At 39.2% G+C, this 26,540-nt stretch overlaps 1 protein-coding gene across 1 annotated transcript in view; it reads right to left on the bottom strand.

The window, feature by feature from the left end:
* The window catches only part of cdh10a (cadherin 10, type 2a (T2-cadherin)), a 31,112-nt gene extending 4,868 nt beyond the window's left edge, over positions 1-26,244 (bottom strand). Inside the window, exons 1-11 of the mRNA XM_031285287.2 lie at positions 25,971-26,244; positions 20,028-20,369; positions 12,887-13,181; positions 10,041-10,160; positions 6,818-6,985; positions 6,473-6,654; positions 5,301-5,554; positions 4,092-4,228; positions 3,855-3,976; positions 1,734-1,842; positions 396-647 (exon numbers count right to left, since the gene is read on the bottom strand). Coding sequence (XP_031141147.1) covers positions 396-647; positions 1,734-1,842; positions 3,855-3,976; positions 4,092-4,228; positions 5,301-5,554; positions 6,473-6,654; positions 6,818-6,985; positions 10,041-10,160; positions 12,887-13,181; positions 20,028-20,237 — 1,849 coding nt within the window. The 5' untranslated portion in view covers positions 20,238-20,369; positions 25,971-26,244. The remainder of the gene's footprint in view (positions 1-395; positions 648-1,733; positions 1,843-3,854; positions 3,977-4,091; positions 4,229-5,300; positions 5,555-6,472; positions 6,655-6,817; positions 6,986-10,040; positions 10,161-12,886; positions 13,182-20,027; positions 20,370-25,970) is intronic.
* Between the last annotated feature and the right edge of the window lie 296 nt (positions 26,245-26,540).

A 26,540-nucleotide genomic window follows, 5' to 3' on the forward strand; every position in this document is an offset into this window, starting at 1 on the left:
GACCCATTGTTTACGAAAGGACGATATATTTCAAAATCGGCCATCATTATTAGTATAAAATGCATAATGTGCTATGCCTAAATAGACAGCTTAACATGCATAGCAACAGTAAGTAACGGGGGTGGCGTAAAGCAAAGGATCATTTGAGAGTATAAAAGGATGTATGTTGTACTGATTGAAAAGCCCCGTGAACACAGTATGTGATTTTTGATTCTGGGCGATATAAATCAAATTGACTTGACCTACATGAAATAACTGAGTTTTTTGCAACAAGCAGCAATTGCAACCATGGCTGAACAAAGAAACAAATATCACAGGATGGTCAAGAGGGTTCAAATATGCATTGTCACACACACATGCACATACACATGCTCATACACGGGGGGGGGACTTACTGAGGAGAATAATGACACAGAGCAGGATGGCCACTAGAGCTCCAGTTGTGAGACCATCTGAGAAGGGCAGGACCTCGGGGTTACACGACTGCATGTTTCCACGGCTGTCACAAGCACACACGCGTACGATCAGTGTACTGGTGCTGCTTTGAATCGGGTAGTCATTGTCTGAGATCACTACAGGCAGGAAGTACATGCTCATCTCACGCCGGCTGAAACCTCCCCTCCGCGTCAGGATATTGGCAGTGTTATCTGTGGAACCATGCAAATGGGTAAAGCTTGTCACTAATAAAATGTTTCCCTCACTTAAGTGATCATATAGGGAAGAATTGCAAACTTTATTTCCTTTTCTTTGTATCATGTGACAGACGGCTCGTGATAACTTTCAGTGGCCATTTAGAATTACTGGGGTCGTGAGTAAAGATCTCTCAATAGTAATTAAAACAAACACTTAGCATATTAGTAACAACTTGTGATATGTGACCTTATTTTTGAAGAATTACGTTTTTGAGTAAACACAGCTTAATGAGTAATCATATGGTAGTCTTCATTCTATAAGGACGTAAGAAAAGTGGTTATGCATGGCCACATTCTCTTGAAAAACTAATTAAAGTCCAAAGTTTGTTTGTAAAATTCCATTTGGGGTAGAATTTCCAGTCTCTATTTTAAGCTTCTGCTGCAGTCTTTTTATTTTGTCTACTGCGATACACCCCAGTAGTTGAGCAGATCTTGAGTTAATATTCATTCTGAATGACTAGGCATACTGAATCAGTTACTAAATGGAAAGGGAATACGCATATCCAGCATTTGAAGTTGTCCAATATGTTACTGCAAGCTTGCTTAATGACTTCTACATTTCTTTCTCTCTAAGAAGGGTTGTGAGCATAACTACTTTTTTTCATTCACATATTTTTCATTGTATGACCCAAGGAACTGTCTGTAACACAAGGCAGGATAGATGTGGGTTGACTGTCCGAAGGCTGATTTTCATAATGTATCTTCTGTAAATTAAATGTTGCCACAACTCTGGAAATTTAAGGATTTTTTTCAGTAAAGGGCACCAACATGACAAAGACCATCAAAAGACTGCAATCGCACATTGGAAATGTGTAATACATTCTTGTCAAATAAAGTGTTTATATACTGTTCTAATTTATGATTTATATAAAGTTATGGCCCTTAAGATTTTCATCATATCAAACCCCATTTCACTGATCAATCAATCAACCAAGACTGAAATCGAACAATTTACAATTTTAACATTTTATTTGAACGTACAATGAGAAGCCTTTAAATATGTTTGGTTTTTCAGTAAACACGCACAAATGTGTATCTTACCTTCCCTGTCAACAATTGTGAAGTTTGGATTGGTGGAACTTATGCTAAAGACAAACTTGTGTCCAACAAGGGGTTCGTCTGTGTCAACAGCACTTATGGTCTGAATCAGCTGCGGAGAAACAAAGTATAAGAAAACACATGGAAGCTTGTAAATCTTCACCTTAGAAGGTAAATCTGAAAGCATCTAATCTTAAACACATGATCATATTCAAAACTTATAAATTGTTATGTATTATAGGTTATTGCCAGGGTTGTGTCTAGATGCTAAAAAGAAAAAAAAAAAAAAAACATTCACAGAGTAAACTGGGGCAAATCGGATACACTGTAGACTAATCTGCAATTAGTGAGGAGTGTTTAGACAATTAAGGGATTTGATGTCTCTCGAAACTCCAAAGCTATAAACACATGCGGCTTTAGTGTGAATGACTGTGCCCCAACACAGATCTGTCAGTATGCACCATACGCATCAAGGAGTGAGCATTGTGGATGCAGACACTTCCTCTGTAAATGTCAGGAAGTGACTGATAGATGATCACTGCCAACTTCTATTTGGCATTTTGCCCAATAAGACTGAAAACGGTTTCCTCACATAGGAAATGGTTCTCCTAAGACCACAGCATCACAATAACCACATGTGTTACCTGCTTCCAAGTTAATTTAATTGAAGGTCATGTGTGTATCCATGCATATTCTGGTGGCTAAGCACCTCTGACACTAGGGCTGGGACGGTTACCGCAATACCGCGGTCACGTGACGCCTACCGCTGGCCTGAGCTTGTCACCGGCATCACCGTGTATTACGGTAGGAAAGGCAAAGACATTTCTCCGTTCTCAGCTGAGGTAGACACATTAACGTTACAGCTGCAGTGTTTACCATTGCACATTAGCCTAGCAGCTAGCAGAGTTTCCTTCTGTTTATAGCTTTATCCTGATAAAACGGCACGGTTGAATTTCAGCCTGCATGTACGTTTCGTAGCCTAAATAAGAGCGGCTTGTATTGGTTATATTAGAGAGGGCAACAAGTTAGCTGACTGCCGAGTCGCTCTCTCTGCTCTCTGTCTGCTCAGCTGCTAGATGGACTGCACTCGGGCTGCAACATGTTGTAAGGTTTAAGCCGATGTTTTGTCGGGGGTAACGCCATTCACTTTACCGGCAGTATTGACAATAGATAAAGCCACCGTGTCTTGAGAAGCTCTAGCTTGTTGTTTTATTGTTCACTTATAACTCACTTTACATCAACTTTGCTATCTCTTTTTCCTCTCTTTGCGCGACCACACGGGCACTGACGTCACTCACTTAAGGCACCCTGCCATTCTCGCTCTAACTTATGCTACTCTCGTAAGGGGGTTGCGGTATACCGCTCTACCGCAGGAATTTCTTGCTTTTCAGCCGCGGTAAGAAAAAATCCATACTGTCCCAGCCCTATCTGACACACACATCTAATAAAATATGATCACATGCACACACGCGCACAATATCATATGACTTATAGTTCAGCAACATTATGTATAACAGTCTAAGTAGACCACAATACTAATAACTTATAATAAACCTGGACCTATATAAAATGATAATATAGGTTATAGGTATAGGGCTGGGTATCGTTCCAAAAATTTCGATACCAATATCGTGAATTTGATACCGGTTCCTGAACGAAAAAAAAAAATTACATTACAGCCCAAATCCTTTATTTTCAGCTCCTACTACGTGAGTCCCATCTCTGTGTGTAACGTGGAGTTTTTCCTGCGTGTCTCTACGACGTGTAACGTTAGACAGCCAATCACCAGCATTATTAGATCTTGGTAGAAGCATGCTGCATGCTTATTGGCTCACTGACGCTGATGAGCTTTTCTCCTTAGGTATTGAAATTTGGTATTAAATGAGGAGGCATTTTTCAATACTCGATACTAAGGAGGCATTTTGGTCTGTGCCTAAAAAGTATTACATTCGGTACCCAGTCCTAATGATATGGGTGATAATTCAGCAACATTATGTATAACAGTGTAAGTAGATCACAATACCTATAACTGATAATAAACCTGAACCTTTATTTAAATGATAATGTTAGCCCAACATATCCTTCTTTCAATACGTCATATATAAGGTCATGAATTTTCAGCACCTGTCCTGCTTTGACATTCTCACAGACAAATGTGTCATAGGACATTGCAAACTCAGGGGCGTTGTCATTGACATCTAACACCTTGATGAACACAGGCACTCGAGTTGTCTGACGTGGGTTATCTGAAACAAATAGATTAAAATAAATAAATTAACCATGTTTTTTGAAGAAAAAAGGCCTGGCAAAAGTCAGTGAAGGCCATATGTTAGGTATTGCAACATAAAATACAAAACTTACTTATTTCAGTGGCCACCACAGAGATGTTGTGCCATTTTGACATTTCTCTGTCCAATGCTTTCAGTGTTGTGATGGTGCCGTTCACAGAATCAATGTTGAACAGCCTCTCCAGATCTGTATGCCGATCAATGGAGTATCTGAAAGATTAAGGTGCAGACACGTAATTACTACAATAAATAAAAATATCACACCTTGACCTGTGAACATGTAGCAACTTGTGTATCTCTATGACATTTGCATACCTGTAATGTTGCTCATAAAAAGTGCAGTTATGTTTTCTGCTTGCACAGATCTCTCTTCACAAGACAAACATACCTCTTTACTTCATACAATACAAAATGTACTTTACACAGTACATCAAGTTGAATCCAAAATAAATATTTATTGCACGCTCCCTATTGTCAAAGAATGATACATCTTTCCTCGTGCCTGCTCATTTGTCATAGTCAACTTTCATATTCCACTGAAATTTGAATATGCAACACAATACGCCATGTGGCATGGGCCGAGAGTGGCATATCGGGCAGGCGCCATATGTTCTGAAAGACGGTACTGAGCTGTGTGAATCGATACAGCAAATTAGGCTCTTTGACTTTGTGCAGTGCCACTGAGGCCTTACATAATTCTGGGAAATAAACAGTGTTTGTATTCACTTCACAGGGCCGCCGCCGCCGCCGCCGCCATCTTCCACAGGGAAATAACCAGGAGGGACCTATGAATAATATCCCCCCCTACCCCCCTACCCCCCCCCCCCCCCACCACACACACACACACACACACACACACACACACACACACACACACACACACACACACACACACACTGACACATGGTCAGGCTGATGGATTAGATTTAGCCAAGTGGGCACAATTTCATCATCTTGCTGAAAGAGCTGATAAGAGGAGACTTTTTATTTCTACCATGTGTTGCTTGTTTTCTTATTGATTTTATACTACCATAATTACAGCTGGGACAGTGAGTTTTGAAACAATCACATTACCACAATAACGAATTACGTCCACTTGGTCGGTGAGGAAATCTCTGCTTAACAGGTCATTGATTAATTCCTAAGTTTACTAAATAGCGAGGAGATAATTCCCAAGGAGAATGACTTTGGTGTGACAAAGGTAGGGAAGGGATTTGGCATGTGGGAGGGAGTCTGGCACTGTTTAAGGTCTAAACACTTCTGGCTGTGTCTTGTAGCATACTTGACTGGCTTGTTGTCAGCATCAGGGTCCCTGGCCGACACCACACCGACGAAGCTGCCAGCAGCTGTGTCCTCATGCACCTCGATGATGTAAGGGTTCCTGGTGAAAACAGGAGGCTCGTCCACATCCTCTACTGTTACCTTGACTGTGGCATAGTCTTTGAATTGCAAACCGTGGATGAACCTTGCGTCTAAGTAGGTGTTTTTCACCTCCACTCTGAACTCATAGTCCCTCTTATTTTCGTAATCCAGTGCCTGGAGATGAAAGAGCATCAGAAGTCAAGCTGTAGACCGTTCCATAAAAACAGTCCGTCTCCAGGATTTTGATAAGCAATTCATTGCATTTCCTTTGTCTGCCTTTATCTTATTCATACTCTAAATTCGAAGTTACAAATCCAAGTGAGGAATACCGATCTTGCAAGATCTCAGGGGGAGAACTAAAAAGAGTTTCTTGCAAATTACCACTTTTATATTATTCATTTCACAGACTTAGGGTATCTGATTTTACGCCGCAGTTCAAAAATAAATTCTGTCATATGTCTTCCTTACATGAATAAACGTTATCACGTGGCTTTTTTCTAATCTGAAACAGTACTACTTTGTCTTTCCATTAAAGTTAAATGTACATATTGAGACAAGATTAAAAAAAGACAGCTCAAATTTACAGTTGTTGCAATTAAAACATACTAAATTGTGAATTTCCTGTGAGAAACTCCTAATGTAAAGATTAAAGACAACTACTAAATAAATTATGATGGCAGGTTTGTCAAATATGGTATTAGCTGGTATTTCATTCAGAAAGAAACATGTTTACATAGAAAAAAAGAAGAAAAGAAAAAAACTGGATGCATATCTGAATTTTGCCTTGAGTTCAAGAGACATAGTTTCTGTGCAGGTGGTATTTTCCATGTATTAGTAAGAATGTTTTTTGTTGAAAGGCTTTCCTTGAAACACTTCAGCATGTGTTGAAGGCAATTTGTGGCAGCTGTATGAAAACATGTCACTTTTTGCAATAAGTGTTTTTCCTGATTGGACAGCCATTATCAGTTAAGAAATAGTTAAACGACTGCTCACAGTTTGATGCCGGTTGCAGTCTACAAAGTAGGAAGCAGTATAATACATAAAAGAAGACTATATAGCACATAAAAGGAAAGGCAAATTACCAAATGTTACCTTTTTGATTATGATGACTCCCTCTTGTGTGGTTTGGTCAGTGATAATGTTGAACGTGTCATGACCACCGACGATACTGTACTCCATCTCAGCATTCCGCCCGATATCTGGATCATCAGCCTTAATACGTCCAATGGCACCTCCAATCTCTGTCGACTCCACAGCCGTCACACGGAAGGAATCTGTACATGGCAGTGAATGAAACAATTTAATTACATACTTGTTTGTGTGTGTGAGTGTGTCAATAGTCCATGTAAGAGACTTGTCTTTACTTTGTAACTAAAGTTCCCTCATGTTTTAAAGTCTGTTACAAAGCATTACAGCACAGGGCCAAAGGCCTCTTACGGTTAGCAAAGCGTGGCGGACTGTCGTTCACGTCGGAGAGGGTGATGCTGACTGTAGTTGTCCCTGAAAGCCCACCCATCTGTCCAGCCATGTCTTTAGCTTGGATAACAACCTGGTAGTTTTCCTTGACTTCTCTGTCCATGCCAGGCAGGGCTGTCTTGATGGTGCCTGGAGAAAAATAGCATTATTTCCACCACTTTTGCCATTTTAAAGGAAAACTTCATTTGAAAATGTATGCACTGCCTTACTGGAAATTAGATAATATTAAGACCAATTCCACTCCTGTGCCCAACCATGTCTCCTAGAAAATTGCATTTATATACTACTAATTTGGTTTGCCAATTACGTTTTGAGGGGAAATGTAATTGCTGCCTGGATTATGTTCTCTGGCAATGCTTTTGTAGCATCAGAAGTTTATGTACAACATGCAAGTCGTAGGAGGTGGTTGGGATGGATGTGCCTGAAAAGCGCAGGACTTTGAACCTAACCACATGCAGGACTCAGGATGTCAAACAACAAAAGCATTTCGGTCAAAGATTACTTCTGGGTTGCTGCATGTAAATTGTGCCCAGCTGCTTTTGGTCAGATCCACTGCCTAAAGCTGTATGATGTTTATTGTCCATGTTAAATAAACACATCCAACATGTAAACGTCCATTTATCTCTGCTTCAAGCTAACAATGTCACAGAGCTATTTACTCTGTACCGAACACCCACAGATGAAACTGGCATTGTCTCATCAACCTATTAGTTAGACAGCAAGTAAGCACAAAATGTCAGACATTACTTGCATCTAATTTAAGACATGCTGCAAATAAATCATGTAAGTATAGGCTAAAAAAGGCTTTGCCTTTAAAGCTTTTTGAGTCACAGACAAGTGGTTTCTTATACAAGAAGTCCAAAGTAAAATGGTTGAAGAAATGTTATAACTACTAACAGTGCAGTCTTATTGAAAGGAAGGTGCAGGAGCCGGTTGCACCAGCTGATGTAAGTTCAAACTGGGCGTAGTAATAACAGTAATAAAGGTACAGTATATTAAGTCAAAGTGTAGGCATACTTAAAATGGGTTGCACCAAACAGAGTAGTTCTTTTGTAGGGCTCAGTTGTTTCTAATTATTTACACCTAGTTACTTCTAGAGGTAACATCTGAGTAGCATATGGACCAATTTGTCTTCTACAATGATAGAAATGCAACATATGGTGTCCTTTGATCAACTAGGCGACAATTCAAGTTGCACGTTAATAAGCACATTTTGCGTAAAGATGTAATAAATCAGACATAATAAAGAAAGTCACATCAGTAACATCTTAATCTACAGTATACATGAATAGAAACAAATCTGTTGCAATATATTGTCAATGTTAAATGTTGTAGCTTCATGATTTTAAAGTGCTCATATTATGCTCATTTTCAGGTTCATAATTGTATTCAGAGATATATCAGAATAGGTTTACATGGTTTAATTTTCAAAAAACACCATATTTTTGTTGTACTGCACATTGCTGCAGCTCCTCTTTTCACCCTGTATGTTGAGCTCTCTGTTTTAGCTACAGAGTGAGACATCTCACTTCTGTTCCATCTTTGTTGGGAGTCGCACATGTGCAGTAGCTAGGTAAGGACTACTAGCCAGTCAGAAGCAGAGTATGAGGGCGTGCCACGCTAGCAGCTAGGCGAGCATTATAACGTGTGTTACAAAGTGACGCACGTTTGTCACGGAAGTACCGGCTGGACTACAATAGAGCTGTTTGGAGCAGTTTGTGAACAGTGTTTTCTGTTGGAGATGGTAAGTCCCTTTGGGGTGGACTTTTTCACTTAAACTGTAAACCTATTACATGCACAAAAAAGATATATAAGACAATAAAGGGAAAAAGCCAAAATGCATAATATGAGCACTTTAAAGGTTGAGTTAAAAAAAAGTTTAGCGTTTAGTTGCTTTAAAAGCTTGCACCTCAGAGTCTCAAAGTCCTCCATTAAGGCTGCTCTCTTCACAGAACGTCTGCCTGAGGAGGTGCTTGTATAAGCCTGCTCACCCAGAGAAGGATTATCTTGTGGGCTGGCATCTTGACTATTCATTTGACTGGATTACAGACACACAGTGACTGACAGCCTGGTAGGCTGGCTGGATGTCTGGATGTCTGACAGTTGGTTGGGTTAAGGTCTTCAGAGCTTGATGATTGGTCTTTCAATTCACTTTGACCACCAAAGTCGATTGCAAGTGAAGCAGCAAAGGTAATTTTCAGCCAGGGGGTCTAGCAACTCTCCGTTGGCTTGCGAGCTGGAAAAGCCAAACTCTAGCCAGGCCAATCACATGTGTATAGAGTCGGTGGGCGGGCTTAACATAATGATGGCAGAGTTACGGTGGTTCCGCGTGAATTCCCTGCTACTTGAAAACAAAGACGATGGCTGCTGCTGCTGGCGAACAGCGGTCTTTGGAATCGGCTTTAGCCGCGACTCTGGAAGACTTGGAGTTAAGCTTTTCTTTGAGAGAAGAACAAAGAACGGCACTGAAGTCATTCTTAAAAAAGGGAGATGTGTTCGGAGTTTTGCCGACCGGATACGGCAAAAATTGAATCTATCAACTAGCGTTGCTCTGGTTGGTTGTAGCGCTATCCTACTGCGTGTAGAGGGAATTTGAAAGACAACCGTTTATCCCGCCCCTCGGATTGAGCCCTGCCAATAGTGAGTTCCCAGACCCAACATCTTGATGTGGGTCTGGCTTGTCAGGCTACCATGCTACACCCTTCCACAAAGTTTCATGAAAATGGGGCCAGTAGTTTTTTTCCACAGTCCTGCTGAAACAAACCAAACTAAAAAACATAACATACACATTACAGAAAAATGTACTAGCTAAGACATTACTTGACTTGACTGGTGCAACCAATTTAGAATCTCATTAGTTTGAAACTAACGTAGGAAGGACATTATGCAAAAACTTCTCTTCTCCAAACAGCTGGTGCAAACCAATCCCGATCTATATACAGTATGATACTTAATTGAAAGTTGAAAGATACAATGAAATCAACTATTTAAAATAAACAATTTCTACAGCATTTACATTTCAGCTGAAACAAGACATCTCAGTGATGTGTTCCTAAAAGTAATTCTTTTTTAGTTTAGTGGAGTACAATCTTTTTTTATATGATTTAATTCTCAGAAAGACTTTGCAGTGCGAAAGATCTGTTTACAGACTTGCATCCAAGAGATCTTGCTAGGTTCTGCTTACCATTTTCAGAATCCACAGAGAAATATGGTTGTCCCTGTAGAATGCTATATACAAGCTTGGCACTGTTCCCATACGTCTGATCATCAGCATCATTGGCAGTCACGGTGACAACCGATGTACCTGAAAAAAAGAACATGCAAAGTCAATTTGAATGCCAATGCAGTGATACTGCACAACATTATCAAATAACTAACTCACTGTATTTGTATTTACTTTCTGTTCATATGGAGAGGATTTGATGTAAACCCAAATGAACTGTTTAGCAATGCAAACCATTAAACTGAGAAATATCTAATGGCATGTGAAATAGCAGGACTCTGTTTTAAAATCGAATTAGTTGGCTATAAAAAGGCAGTGAGGTCTTAGTAAAATCAATCAGGAACATTAGTAGTCATCTCTTCTCTTTTTTGTAAGAAACAACAAGGTAGTTGATGCAGCTGGCGGAACTGTGAAACAAAAGTGATAGTCGTGCAGACTGCTTCTCTTCTGGCACCTCAGTGGAAGTAATTGCTTTGATTACACCCTGGTGTCCTTGTAGATGGGTGTCTTAAATGCCAGTGACTCAAAGGTTCTACGTCATCAAGGTTTCCACACTATATGTCACGGGGCGCTGCTGATGTTTTGATAAATCAATCTTTTACCATGCCCTACTAATAAACAAGTACATTTGTTGCACAACTAAATAGGGATGTCACGATCAGCTTTTTTGACTCCCGATCCCATCCCCATCTTTTAGATATTGAATATCTGCCGAAACAGAGTCAGGATTCGATACTTGTCGTTGCTCAGATAATAGCACACAAAAAGAACTATGTAAACAAAGTAACTAAATTGTGTCTTAAGCTTAATACATTTTGACTTACTGCAAAAAATTAGTCTTTTCTTTCAACACCAAAATAGTATAATAATACGGAAGAACTGTGGAGAATTAAAGTAAACTGCTGCTGATGCTAAAGATGCTAAGAAAGACAGACTTTTTTTTACTTGTTGCCAAGGGCTGGCGAACTACGAGACACTCTCTGGAAAGACGCTGGTGAGTGGCCGCGCCCATTTTGGTTTAAAAATGCCGGCATTCCAGGCAGTCTGGCGGTGCGTCTATGGTGCAGTGCATGTATGGAGCAAAAAGCTGTGATCACTACAAGCTGATTACATGATCAGGGTAAGGTAAATGGGGTGAGTGCCGATCCCCGATCAGTAAAAAAAAAAAAAAAGCCAAAATCGGCTCCGATGCCGGGATCGGGACATCCCTACAACTAAATGTAATGTTGAGTTGTAATCAACTTATTATTGAAACACTGAAATAGCGAATCTAGTCATAAAGTACGTAGCTTTACAGACTCCTGGCTAAAAGTACACTGGTAGCACATACAAACAGCCAGTGTTGCTTTTAGCTAAGCAAAGCCATATTACTGATGCATCTCTTTCTGACCTCTGTTGTCAGAGCCAGAGGTGTGGCAACATTAGATAAATACTGACAACTGGAATATAATGACTGTGCTCAGGGACACTGTATTGGTGTTATCAGCTGGGATTACACCCAGCGACCGATATTGAAAGAGATTTTTGGCAATATTAAACATTATCACCTACTGTATCATATCACTAAAACCCAAACCTCATGAGCCTCCACAACCAAGTGATATAGGTGCTTGGATACGTGGCATTTGTGTGCTATGTAAATAAAAATGATGAAACTAACAAATATGTAAGCTTAGTAGGAGCTATTTTCCTCTCAGATATTCTGTCATTGAGTCACTTCCATATTAAGTCCTGCATAAGCCACCCAAGCGTTTCAATAACTCCACATTGCAAATAATGTCCTTGGCATTCAGGAGACCTCTGCCGTGTCCTGTTTGGGTCGGACTGTCTCCGTGCATACTAATGAACCCGTGAACATCTGTCCCACTTAGTCCCAGCACTGATAGCATAAAAGGGAGCTGCTGATTTTTCATGGCTGGCTGGGCTGATTAACCTGTGTGTTCAGTCTGAACATATAAGGCAGTTTATCAGTCCAGAGACGAGTGGTGACCCTGACCCACCTTTTGCCAGTATCCATGCAGCCGAGAAATCTAAGAACAGTACATTATGAATTTCAAATAGGCCATTGTCATATAAGACAATTGGGTTTTGATTTACCCTTGATTGCTCCTGTGTATTAATTTGTGGTTGCATAATTGAGGATTGATTTCAAGCTGCATGCATTATTTTCATAAGCTTTGTTTATATTCTTGCCAATTGCTTTATTTATATGACTTGAATAGAATGAAGTGAAGCGCAATGAAGCAAATCCTTAATTGGAAAGACAATCTAAACTTTCAATATTTCTACTGCCTATTAAAATGGCATTACTAGTTATGAATACCCAATAAGCCTGACCAAACAAATAACAAGAACAAAAGCCGTAAATAACTTTGAAGAACTGAATACAGCGTCACAATGGGACAGTGCATCCGACTGATGAACAACACTGTTCAGTGGTTTTTCTACATTGCCTGAACAGTGTTTATTGCAGCTTTGTATTAATTACAGTATATAATGGCATTCAGTTATGAATACATAAATACATACACAAATAAAGTATGGCTGCAACCTATGATTATTGAATTTATAGGTTTATCTGTGGGTTATTTTCTAGATTGTTTATTCTACTGAAATAAGAATAATAAAATGCAACAAAAAATGATGGGGACTTCTTCAAATTACATGTTTTGTCCAACTAACAGCCCAATCAACAGTTTACAATATAAAACATGGAAAAGCAGCAAATCCCAAAACGGAAAATGTTGGGCATTTGTGCTGTAAAAATCCAGCCATCTCTAAAAGAACTAAAACGAGTCATAACTTACCAACTTCAGACATTTCAGGGACACTGGCGAAGTAGATTTCCTTTGCAAACCTTGGCTCATTGTCATTAATATCGTGGATTTTTATGTTAAATTCAGTGTCAGGCTCCAGCTCTGCATTGGTTTTCCTATCCAGGACCTTTGCAATGAGCGTGTACATAGCTTTCTCTTCCCTGTCCAGCCTCTTGGTGGCATGAATATCCCCAGACTTCTCATCAATCAGGAACAGGGTGCCTGCCCCTTCTCCAGTCAAAACATACCTCACATTGCCATCACCTTTGTCCATGTTGGAGTGCAGCTGAAAAGTAAAGAGACACATTTTATACATATAGAGTCAAACTTAAAATATAGCAATGTTGTATGGGGTTGTAGTTGCACAATATTCTGGCGTGTACTTCAGACAAGAAGACACACTGTTGCCATTTTGTTTAACCAATGGAAACGGTGCATAGCTAGCTGTTAAAAGTGAAATTAAACTGAGAGAAAAATTGTTATCCAGAATATTTACAAGTCCTAATGCTTGCCCTTGAACACCTCTCTACATAATAACAAATAATTGCCTCCCTTGTTGCTGACATCAAGTCTATTTGCAATGAGGTGTTTTTTTTTTTACTGTGGCTTGAAATAAGATACTTAAATAATAATAAGACAAGATAAATAAATGTCTGGCCATGGGTCTCCCAGTTTAGGAGTATTCCCAAGGTGTTTTTGTCTTTAGGCATTACTGAGAAAAAAAGTTATTATTATATTATTATTATCTTCAATTCTAACTTTATACCCTGGTTGCCAATTCTCTCTTTTTTTATTTATTTTGTATTTAAAACAATTGCATGCATCAGTTTCAGGTAACATTTTGAAATTTTAACTCCTTACTGTCCTCACACGCCTCTCAAGTTGGCCAATTTACGCAACTTTTAGCAATTTTTTTCTTCTTTTTCTAGTTGCGGCTGTATCTCGACACTTAGGTTAGTTTTTATTTTTCATCCCCAAGTTAATTTACATAACATGCAGTAAATAAACAGCGCAGGCTACATGACTTCCTTGGGAATGAATACATTGAATCTGCTGTACTGTTTGGCCAATGGGGGCTCCACTACATTTACACCATAATCTAGATGTATGAAAACCTTGTGACACTCCTGTGAATGCTGAAATGATGGCCTGAACCCACTCAGGGATCTATCTGTTTCACTCTCAGAACAGAACATTGCTTTGGCACCCACAGTGTCAAGTGTGACATACTCCATTTGTTCAGATCAAATTAGTCTTAGATTTCTCTTCCAAATTGTGCCTTTGAAAAATGATGAAAACCTGACCTACAGCAACAATTGCTAAAATTAGTCACCTATGACCTATCCATCACCTTGAAGTGGCTCCATATGTCATGGAGAAGTAACGGCGGCATACTGTGACAGACACTTGATTCAAGCTCATTACTGTACTGGATCTGTCAGCAGATATATTTAGAGCACTATCTCATGGGTTCACATTTTAAATGACATGAAGTTAGGGACACAGATGTACGTCAGCAACTTATTAATATTAATGTCGGCATGCTGTGAGGAAACTAATTATTTTTTTCCCCCACAGTTGGAAGAGTGATGTCAGCGGTACAACTTTGAATGGAAATTAGACATTTATTGCTAGCTATTCTCAGGCAAATGGGACGCATGCGAAAACAAGATGCTGTCAAGTTTAAATCAACAATATGTGCAGTATTTGGCGTTGTTTTTGAAAATATTTTGATGCACATGTACGTCCGTTATCCAAAGTTTATAAAGAGGAATATCAGTCATTCTGAATTTTCACATATATTTGTGTTCAAGGGACAGACTATTCATTGTTTGTGGATATGAATTCTCTCCGGAGCTGTACACCAGAGATGTTATAGATGTGAAGGCTGCTACTGCTATTGACGAATGGCAGGCTAATTATGGTGAGCAGTAGAGTGTCTGTCTGTATGAATTTATTTATTCAGATCGGTTTTATATATGTGGTATGTGCATTTACTCCCAGAGAACAAAAAAAAAAATCTGTATAGTCTATATTGTATAGTGCCACAGTCACCTTTTTTTCTACCTTGAAATTCATTGTCTATGTAGTGGTACTGTATATTGGCTGCAGGACTAGGGCCTATAAGCAATGCTGGACAAATATCCTTACTAATATTCAGAACTGTTGCCATTCAAAGACACCTCTATGCTTCCTGTGTGATAATTAGGCCTATACAATTTCCGAGACAGACCACAAGAATTGCACTCTTCCAAATCTTTTGATTGTATTCTTCGGTAGTTTTCATCTGATTATTACCATATTTCCAGTCGTGGTTGTTAATCCTGTAAAAAGGAACCTGAGAAGCAACAAACAACGAGCCATCAAAGGAGCCTGCACCCTATGTAGCCAAGCTGTCTACAGGATAATAGGAATTGTACAGTCTTTGTAGAACCTTGTGGTATGCATTTACATATTTCCACTATACTTGGGGACGTCCAAGCCCTTACCTCATGCACTTTTGCTAATTATTGGATGTCTGCTGTCAACTTCCTAATCATATGGGTAAACAGCTCTTCTTTCCATAGATTTCTTACTAGTGTGTATGATAGTGCAAATAAGGAGACATATTGCAGAAGTAAGCAATGTGTACTGAGACATTATGAGATAACATGCCATCTAAAAAATACTTGCACTCCTGTACATCTAAATAGACCAGCAACGCGGACGTTTTAAGATTTAATTTCTGCAGGGATGTCTCATAGAAATGGTAATAATAGAAAGTATTCAGTGACTTAAAGTGTAGCAACCGAGCTAAATTGATTTTGATTGACATATACCAGAGGCAAGTTTTACATGCTAAAGTAAACTAAACTCTGCACCTAACATGTATTGCAAATCTGTTACATCTAGTACAGCTAGAAAAAAATGATATTCATACACTTGACAAAGTGTGCCACAAAGTGTTTTCCACACAGCCTTAACAAAATCAAATGTTAACACTATACCACACTATATTTGCAGAGATTTAGTGGCTCTCCTTTCAAGGCCTTGCAGCACAAACACAGCCTTTTCAAGGCCTTACAACAGAAGCACAGAAGAGCGCCTTGATGAGTTAAATCGCCTTGCACAAACACTGAGGAATTGTCAGTAAAGCGGCAAAATCATTGGCAATTCTTGTCAGGTCTCTGGTAAGCATTGCTCGCTGCTGCAAAGAGGAGATAGCAAAATAGAGTGCAGAATGGATACAGAATAATTACTCTTCTTCCCTCTTTCCCTCTGTCTCTTAAGACATAGGCAAACATTCTTTACAATTGGGACACCAAACTATAATGTATATTATGCAGGTTAAAGTTGCAGCTTACAATATCTCCAGTGTGCTTTGTAGTTTTCAGAGCTCATACAAGTTCTGCAAAATTCATTCAGAAATGGATCGAACAAGGCCTTGCGAAATCTCAAGGAGACTTATTGGCAAAAAATATTAACACAACAAAGTGAGCTACCTTGAATTTGCTAATTTAGAGCAGCACATTTCCTTTGCAAAGCACAAGACAATACAGTGTATCCAGGGTTTAATAGGATTTAGTTCACTTCAAGCACGCCACTCAAATGCTCCAAAATCCAAAGTTTGTGGTTATATTGCTCAGCATTGCAAGTGTTCACACTTCACAGCCCTGCTTAAGAAGTAGGGCACCACAGCTGCACACACTGAGTGCTCACACTCATTAATGGCCCCGTGAAAGTCAGTTAAAATGAGATTTAAGGGTTTTAAGCTTGATACATGCACAGCCGCTGCATAGTATATTTACAATCACTAAATACACAATGCTCTTTTTTCAGTGTTGACAGTAGCTGCTGAGTAAGTGCTCCAAACCTTACTCTTGCTATGCAGTTATTTTTCTTATCATTCTGTGAGGTATCCGTCAGCACCACTCACAATGTAGGCTTCAAAGCAGCATGCATTTTGAACACCTTGATAAGCAATATGAGCTGCATTTGTTATATGGTGCAGTCCCAGTGGTGCACTGCCTCCATTTCAGTTAAAAAGTGAGCTAGACAAGAGTGTGGCTGTTCTTTACATCAGATTTGATTGGCATAATCAAGAAATCAACCTCAAGTGACCGTGAGTGAGTGTGTGTGGGTTGATTGGAGAGGTTTGATTGAATGTGAAATAAACAAGGTCTCCCACAGTACACTGCAAAGGCCATTAAATGATCTTTATGAGGAGGGACATCAAGGCTGTGATGGCTTTGTGCCGGGCATGAAAGTGGTTTTTGCATTTGGTCTCTCGTTCTATCTCTCTGTCCATCTACCTCTCTTATTTGTTTGTCTGTCTGCCATTGTCATTATCCTCCCATTTTCCTATTGAAAAAAAAAAATGGCCATAATTTCCCAGAGCCTAAGGCAGTGTCTTGAAATTGCTTGTTTTTGTCTAACAGTCCAGACAATCAATTAACACTTATGCAAACCAATGGCAGGCAGCATATCTTGTTTGGCCTTTTTGCTTATGAAATGACACAAACTGTTAATAACTTGTAAAAAAATAATCGTTTGGAATCATTTTCTGTGTATTTACTTATCGATGAATTGACTGGACTTGAATCATTGCAGCTCTAATATCTGTTTATCAACTTGTTTTCTATCCATCCATCCAACTTATAACTTGTTTTTAGGGCTTTAACTAACGATTAGTTTCATTATTGATCAATGTGCCCACTTATTTCTCAATTAACTGAAGTTTTAAGGAAATGGTGCAAGAAAATGACATTCACAATTTCTCAGAGGCCATGGCAATGTCATCAACGTTCTTTTTTTGCCTGTCTAATAGTCTACAGTAAAACCTTAAGATATTACGTTTACTGTCATATATGACAAAGGAAATTGACAAATTGAGAATATATGGCATTTTTGCTTGGGGAAAAAATAGGCGCCAATTATTTCACTGTTGATTAAATGATCGCTTGATTATTCTCTCTCTATTATTTTCTATCCATCCATCCTTTGATATGGTCTCTATATTTATGTATCTATCCTTAAACTTGTTCTCCATATTGTCTCTGTCACCATCCCGGTCTGTCTCTCTATCTAAAACTCTAAAGTTAAACTGATTGAATTAGTGATACGGATCACTGCAGCTCCTTCTGTAAAGCAGAATGGCAGTATGTGTCTGCACTATGCCCCTCAGTAATTTATTACAGCCGCGTGTTTTTCTGACAGTTTAATAGTGAATGATATTGGACACAGGAAGAGTAGGGAACTGGTGATGTGATTGCTGTCATGCCACAGAAGCTGGGCGCCAGAGAGCATCAAAGAGTCGCACCAGTCAACGACATATCAAGGAGTGGCCCCATTTATAGTTATTAGCATTTGCTTTGCTGCTTCATCACATAACACAGCTAGGTGGATTTCATTGGCCTTCTTGATTGATATGTTTTCTTCTTCCTCCTCCTTCTCTCCATATTCCATTTATTTTTGCTGTTCCATTCTTTTCACCACATCAGGATGATGTTTTTTTGCAAAAGAAGTTGTCATATCCCCCTACTCAACCTTGCACAAGACACTTGTTTACTCCGGAGTATGAGGTGTGTGATGAAAGCCAGCTTCCTCTGAGAAAATTGGCTGTCGACAGTCACCTCATTTCCCTCCCTCGAGTTGATAACTGTAGCGTTCCCCATCACACCTGTCTTCATAGTGCTAGCATGGGTGAGCTGACAAGAACCTCTCTAATCTGGGTGGGTGGGGAGGAGGAGCATTGTCCCAAAATTCTCCTTTTTTTCTCTCTGATTCTTCTGAGAAAAGTGTCTTGCGAGAGCCGCATTTTTAGAATTTGGCCTGAAACATATTTTCTGACATCCGAGACTGGTTTTAAATGTATGCATGTTTTGAGTCTGATTTGTCTGGGCCTTGCCCTGGTATTGATGATTACATTTGTACCTTATCTGTGTTTATTTTTTAAATCACCCATTGAATTACAGTATTTGTCAAACTTGTATACAAAGTAAAGTAGCTCCTTCATATGCAGTTGCATGTTTGGCCCTCAGGAACATGATATGTTTGTGAACACTTTGTGAAAGTATGTAGAATGTCAGAATTTGATTATTGGTGATTTGCAGTTACAGAGCAACGGGCATTGCTTTCTACTAATTTTATTTCTGTTTATTTTCCACCATGTTACAATGTCTATGTACCTCTAGGACTGGGTATCGTTAAAAAGAATTTGATACTGGTACCAATACCGTGACTTCAATACCGGTTCCTGATTGATACTTTTTTCGATAACAATTTCATAAAATCAATTTTAACAAAAGGAAATTACCACATTAAGTGTTACGACACAAATATTTTTACTTGTTTCAGCTCCTACTACGTGAGTCCCATCTCTGTGTGTAACGTAGAGTTTTTCCTGCGTGTCTCTATGACGTGTAATGTTAGACAGCCAATCACCAGCATTATTACATCTTCGTAGAAGCATGCTGCATGCTAATTGGCTCACTGACGCTGATGAGATTTGCTCCTTACGTATTGAAATATGGTATTGAGTGACGAGGTATTTTTCGATACTAAGGAGGCAATTCGGTTGGTGCCTAAAAAAGTATTGAATTTGGTACCCAGTACTATGTATCTCTTTATGTGGACATTTTGGAATAAAGAAAAGCGATTTTCTTTTGAATAGAGCTTGCCAACAGGGAGCTTCAGCTCATGACTCATGTACCCTTGGTATTATTGACTGATTTGAGCAGTGGTGTGAAGCCCGTCTGATAAAAATTATTTCATATTTAATGTTAAAAAAATGCCACACCTTGTGTTTTGGGTGTTGAGGAAATATTCCTTTTTACATTGATGGCATCCGCATCTGCACAACAATAAATCAATGTCATTTTGATTTTAGATTTACAGTAATATGTTTTTTTTTTTTGTTTTTTTTTCACTGAGCAAACCATGCAATAAAAAGTACTTTACAAAAAGGACTGTTCAAGACTGCAGGAAGAGAGTTTATGTGCACTCGCTGTGTATCTGATAGCTCCAGTTAACTGTGCCTGTAACAGCCAGATTTCTGGCAGCCCATTCATCTTCAGCCAATTACATCAAACACTACTTCAACAAGCCAAACCTTCTATAATTAGTCTGCAGACAATGTGTTTAAACACGGTACCTTGCCGACATATTGATGGTCATTTCCTGCGTACTCCTCGAGCAGAAAGAATTGATTCCACATCCATCCACGTTTGGAGCGCTGAAGAATCCTGCCATCACTCTCTGGCACCCCAAACAGATTCCCAATATTCCCGGGTGTGAAAGGCAGGGCAGTACTGGGCCACAGGATAGAGAGCATCAGGAGAAGCAGAACCTGATTGGTTATCATGGTATCCAATCAGCTGGGAAATGTCCTGGATGACTTCTGAATTATGGTAATGAGCTTCTGATAGGATGAACACTGGAAGGCAGTGTCAACAGAACAGACATTGTATTCCTCTCTTTGATGTCCTTTGGATCCCTGTGAAAAGAGGACACTTTAGTGGAGGAGCACTTTCACGACACTCGTGTATCTCCTTTATAATAGGCTTCAAACCCTAGCCAGTTAAGATCCATTGAGGCAGATTGTGGACTACCATTGGGCAACACTTATGTATACAACAACTCTGTATGCCATTCATCTATTTCAAATTGGGCTTTACCAGGGCAGCAGCTAGTTCTGCAATCACCAAATGTGCATTGTGCGAGTGAAGGAGAGCTTCACCGTCCTAATTCCGTGATTGGATTTGTCTAAGATGAATAAACTCAAAAAAACCATTTAAATATAGTGGTTGTTAAATGAAAAAGTACAAATTAATGAACATTATTCTAAAACTATTCAACCCATATTTAGATACCTATTCGGGTAGACTTGTTTAATGAAATTTAAATAATCTAATGATGTGAAAGTATGCAAAACTAATGCAGTAGGGGTCATTAGACAAACTTCTAAGGGAGTGATTAATGACTGAAAAAAAATATAAAAGCCACTGCAATCTAAATGTGTCAACAAGAGACTGCAATCATCACAGCACATTTGTTAAATTAAGGTTACTCACTGCAGCTACCTGGCATGTTTCCTTGTTTCTTTTTTATTTCCGTAGTAAAAGCGTGAGCAGCACTTCACTAATCTTAAGTTGCATTACTGATGATGCACAGTGAGTGTATTTTAATAGCTAAATACAGGCTTGTCTAGGAGCAGAATATTTCTGCCATGAGCCAAAGGCACCACTGTAAAACACTCAACTGACACTAACTTTTTATGTGTATCTCCTGCTTTGCACTCATTCATTTACAACACTACAGAGCAACCTGCACAACCCTGTGTAGAGATAAATTGTCTTGCTAAAGACGCATATCTTTTCCATCCCCCTTAGCCGTTTTCTCCAAGGTTTTAACTCCAATCTGTCTCGGCATATATGCATATTGATGGTTAATTCCATGGATTTGTATTCTCCCCCAATATGTTATGATGTACTCTAAAAGGAGAAAATCTACATGGATGTAAGAAATCGCCACAATGACCCCCAGGTACAGTATGTGTCAGGCTTTGTGACTGTGATAAGGTATTTTGTGGTATTGGTAGTCTTCCTTTGTCACTTAGGCTGTGTCACTGCCAGGACTCGTCCTGATAGGTAATTTGGCTGTGCATGCATAATTCATGGTCTTTTGGAAGTTAATGCTAATAAATCTTGCCTCTCTTGCTAAAAGAGCCTATTTAGTAGGGTTCCCGTACGAGGGCCAGAGGACCAGAGATAGCCTGACAAGCATTCACTGTGTACCTCAGGGTATGCTGTATAAAGTTGGGCACATGCGACTTTAGCAATCCCTCTGCTTTTGTTCAGAGCTCTTAAATAAGGACTGTATTATCAGTAGAAGTATTCACATGAACAAAGGGCCTGTTACTCTCTATGGACAAATTAGTATTAAGGTCCCATTGATGAAAGTGAAGTACGGAATATAAATGAATGTAATCCTTTGAATAGAAAATGAAATAAGTAAGCTAATGAGATCTCAACCTAAAACATTGCTCACTCGGCTCTTTCTTAGACACTCAGACCAGCTTCGCTCAGTTATCTGTTAAATCAGCGATACTTTCCAAGTCTTCTGAATACTTTTTGATTGAGTTGATCAAAGTTTGTTACGGATGAACACTGTCATTAGGGCTTAAGTAAAGCACACCAAAAAAAATGGAATAGCTCTTGGTACTCACTACCTAAAGCAGCATGGCAGACTTGACCAAACTCCTACCTAATCAGGCTGGCATTTATTTAATGTGGTTTATTTTTAGCTTTTTTTTTTTCTACTGCCACTTTTACTACTTTTAGCTCTTTGCCTTTTGATTTTTTTGTCTCTCCTTATGACCTACTCTTATGTATGTTGTCATTTCTGTGTATGTTGTTTTTTCTTTAATTATTGTTTTGTTTTAATACCACATTGTAAAGCACTTCAGGCTGCATTTAATTGTATGAAAGGTGCTATACAAATAAAGGTATAATCATTATTATTATTAAACCTTTGAATAATCTACAAACATGTTACAAGAATATGAATTACAACTGTGTCTTTCTCTGATGCCAGGACAGGAATTTTAATTTTGTAAATGTACTGCTTCAGTAGAAGAGATAATATATAGGTAGTGTTGTAAATTGCTGATCACTGCTGCATTTTTTTTTAATTTCTTGTGCATGCCCATGATGGGGCATGAGTGTGACACGTGCGTTCCCGAAATCAGGAAACGCCGCCTTGCAATTAATCTAGTCTGATGCTTGTGATTGCATTTTCTAATTATCATTCCAGCCTGCCCTTGAGTTTTAATAGCATTCTGGATATTAATCTTTGATGTGGTGGGCCTATTAAGCATTAGGCCAGTGTGTCTTTTCAGAATTCTTCCAAACACTCCATTAAAGGATAAGTGAGCTTACTGAATCAATGCCAGATCCTATAGACTCTAGCTGAATTATCTCAACTCATTTGGCCTATTAAATAGTGGAGTTTGAAAAAAAAAAAAAAAAAATGTTTATGATTAGATTAAGTTGTAGACAGCTTATACAGCTTGGCATTAAAAACAGAGATGTGAAGGGACCGAATTGTTTGAGTATGCTTTTTAAAGTGTTAAAGTCTAGGGTTGTTCTTCTTAATCGTGGCTAAGACACATTCTGGCAAGAGCTCCGCTGTGCTCCATTTCTGTAATCTGCAAAATTATACATTCTTGTTTTACTGAATAAGAATATCTTTGATCAGATATAAACTAGCTGTTCATCAGGATATTCTTCCCAGAAAAGCACAGCCTCGCACATTAGTCTGTATAAATCTGTATGCACATGCATCCCAAAATTGAACACGCAGGCTTACCCACAAACATTAAAACTAAGCACTTTCATGCCTTCTCTGACTTTAGTAGGACAATAAATATGTGCAGCAGAAGTCTAGTTTGCAAACCTTTTCAAGAGGTCTTGCATGCATAATAAATTGATAAGCCTCCATACATGGGGGAATATAACACCTACATTGACCATCTGTGCTGTACAGACAGTTGCTTCAACTTTGGCCCAGAGAAAACATACCACGCCGTTTGCATGGATTTAACGTAAAATTAAAGGTCACATTTTGATTAACATTTATTTCATGAAATTTTCTCATAATATATTCCACATTCTTATAGAAGCATACATCTCTAAAACCAAGCAAATCGAGACACACACGGAGATGCAGAGTTGCATAAGGGTGGGGCGACATGATTAAACATCTCCCATCCAAAACCAAATATCAACCACATTTAAAACTGCTGGCATTCAAACACCAATTTTGATTTTAGCCGTATGTTGTTCTCTTGAGGAATTCAACAAGTGACTATATTGTATGACAATCGTAAATGAGCACAGGCAGAGGTACATTAATTGGGAGTGGCAAAGACAAAGAAGAGCAAAGGAGAGTTGCAAGGTCACAAAACCGGTGCCATGACCAGTCTTGATCATTTGTATGTGCACCGTTAATCCAATAGCATGATTTACTGCTGGCAAATGCAGCATTTTTTGCAACGACAAACTAACCACACATGTGAGATGGGTGCAAGACACTAGTGTTTTGTGATTGGCACTTTGAGTAGCTTGAGTGATTTCTTGCTGGTATTGACAGAGCAGCACAGACAAATGTAAATCTAGCATTAGGGGCGTTGATGTACCAAGACGCAGAACCTGTACAATCCTCCACTTGGTGGAGCCCTAGACCTTCCCAAGTCTGCCTCCACTGGCTGCAGTCTTTGGCAAACCTCAGCAAGCTTTACTCATGTTTTGAAATCCTCTAAGCAATTTTGTGATACAGTGCACACTTCCTTGTTGAAAAGCTACTCTAAAAGTGAGGGAGGGCCTTTTTTTCTTGAAAAGGGTATGCTGACTTTGAAAATGTAACATAAAGTCCACTGCATTATTTAAAATAATGTTTTTATTGAGATGGCTTTCAGAAGAGAGTATGCATTTTAACAAGGTAATAATAATCAATTAACCTACCCATATGTCTCGCTATAGATCTAAGTATGTGAAGGAAAGGCTTTCTAGGTTAGCACAGCTAAACCACAAAAAAATACACTCTGGCAAGATATTGCAAGGATATTGAAATGCTGGGGTTTAATTGGAACTGCCTAAAATGTCCGTATTAATACCATTAATTTGTCCAGAGAATAGCCCGATTTCCGTCTCCCTGATCCCTCACTAACGTATATAGTGTTTTCCAAATGAATATTCATGTTTTATCCTTTAAAACCAGCTGTGTGAATGCTCATGAGAGCCTCTGTACATGTGTGGGAGAATGGATTTCCACCTCTTTTCATTTCTACACCGAAAGGTCACTTCATATCTGACAATAATTCAGGGAGCGTGTTAGTGGCTAATTTGCACTAAACAGTAATGGCGTTACATGGATGACCCGGTGCACAGCACACTACTACACCCTAATATATCACTTTGGTGACTGTAAAGCTGTCGGTGTGTGAGGCAGCACACCCGAGGACTAGGCGGTTAGAGAGAGCGAAGAAGAGTAAGGGGAGGATTAAGTTTGTGCTGTGGAGGATATGCACATGTACATACTCAGCAACACTGTTGGCTGCTTTCGCTGCACCGCTCGAACACCACGATAAACACCTTCATGCGTTTTTAGAGATATGAATGGTACAGTGCCTCTCCATCAAATCTGCCCAGAGCACATCACACGTATGATTCACGCTCATGGCAGACAAATACGTCTTCACACACAGAGACACACACACACACACACACACACACAGAGCCTGGAATGGACACTTGGAACAGGTGCAAACACATATGCACATATACTTGTATTGTTATATATTGTAGTTTTTTATATATATATATATATATATATATATATATATATATATATATATATATATATATATACACACACACACACACATAGCCAAGCACATGCATCTACACATGTAGATAAGATGTATGGGCATCCTCTATTGCACAGTATGGATTGCGAAAACCACTTTGGATTGGGTGACAAAGTCAGTACTAATACTTAAAAAAAAAAAGCATAGTATGACAAAGTTGCACATATGCATTGTTATTCCCTGTGTGACAGGTGTCATGGGCTCACATTTATCTTTTTAAATTAATTTAAAGGGAATTGATATATGCTAAAAAAATACTTCCTAGTAGTAATGTTTAGGTTTGTTTTATCAGGCATTAATACGCTTAAAGTTCAGATTTTTAACAAAAATCTACTGTGGTACTACCACGTACATTTTATTTATTTATTTATTTATTTTTTTCATTTTCAAGCACACCTTGTACACAAATAGATTATGAAGACAGTTTCAAGATTAGAGCATTGGACAGCAGATCTAAACATTCCCCACTTCAGTCAATTTAGCTGTTATCGACCTCTTTGAAGTTGCAACACTTCTTTTCATGAGAGAGCCACAGTGCTGCATTAGTCGGGCATCGTCACAGCGCAAAAAAAGCAGATCATCCCCTGGAGTCTGGAGGCAGACAAAATACAAATATGCCAGACAAAATACAAATATGCCCTTTAACATTCACCAGAAAAAAGCCCTTACCTTTTTGAGTTTTACAGCTTAGCATCCATCTGTGTCACTGAGTGCACAGTGCTGTGTTCCTACTCCTTAGCAGTGCTTAGCGATGGAGAATCTGACTCCTCACGGCAGTGCTTACATTCCAAGACTGACAACAGCACAGCTGGTGCGAATGTGTATGGGAGTGTGTGTGTGTCTGTGCAAGAGAGAGCGAAAGAGAGAGAGAGAGAGTCACTTGCCTGCTTCCCTCACTTGCTCTATGCTTCTCTCTTTCTCTCTGCCCTCCCTCGCCCCATTTCTTCTCCCCGCTCTCTGGCTTCTCTCCCTTTCCTCCTCTACACTTACTTTCTATCATCTCTCTCTCTCTCTCTCTCTCTCTCTCTCTCTCTCTCTCTCTCTGTCTTTCTCTGTCTTTCTCTGTTTCTCCCTCCCCCCCCCTCCCTTCTCTGTATCCCCTCCTCTCTCTTTCTCTAGCAGTGCATCACTTCTGGCGGTGGATGTCACCGAGTCTGAAGCTGAGGCGACTTTGCCCCTGATTGGCTGCCATTCACAAGTTGGCGATAAAGAAAAGGGAGAGAGAAAACAGGAAGAAAA

This window comes from Sander lucioperca, chromosome 23, assembly GCF_008315115.2.
Source record: "Sander lucioperca isolate FBNREF2018 chromosome 23, SLUC_FBN_1.2, whole genome shotgun sequence".
NCBI classification, from domain to species: Eukaryota; Metazoa; Chordata; class Actinopteri; order Perciformes; family Percidae; genus Sander; species Sander lucioperca.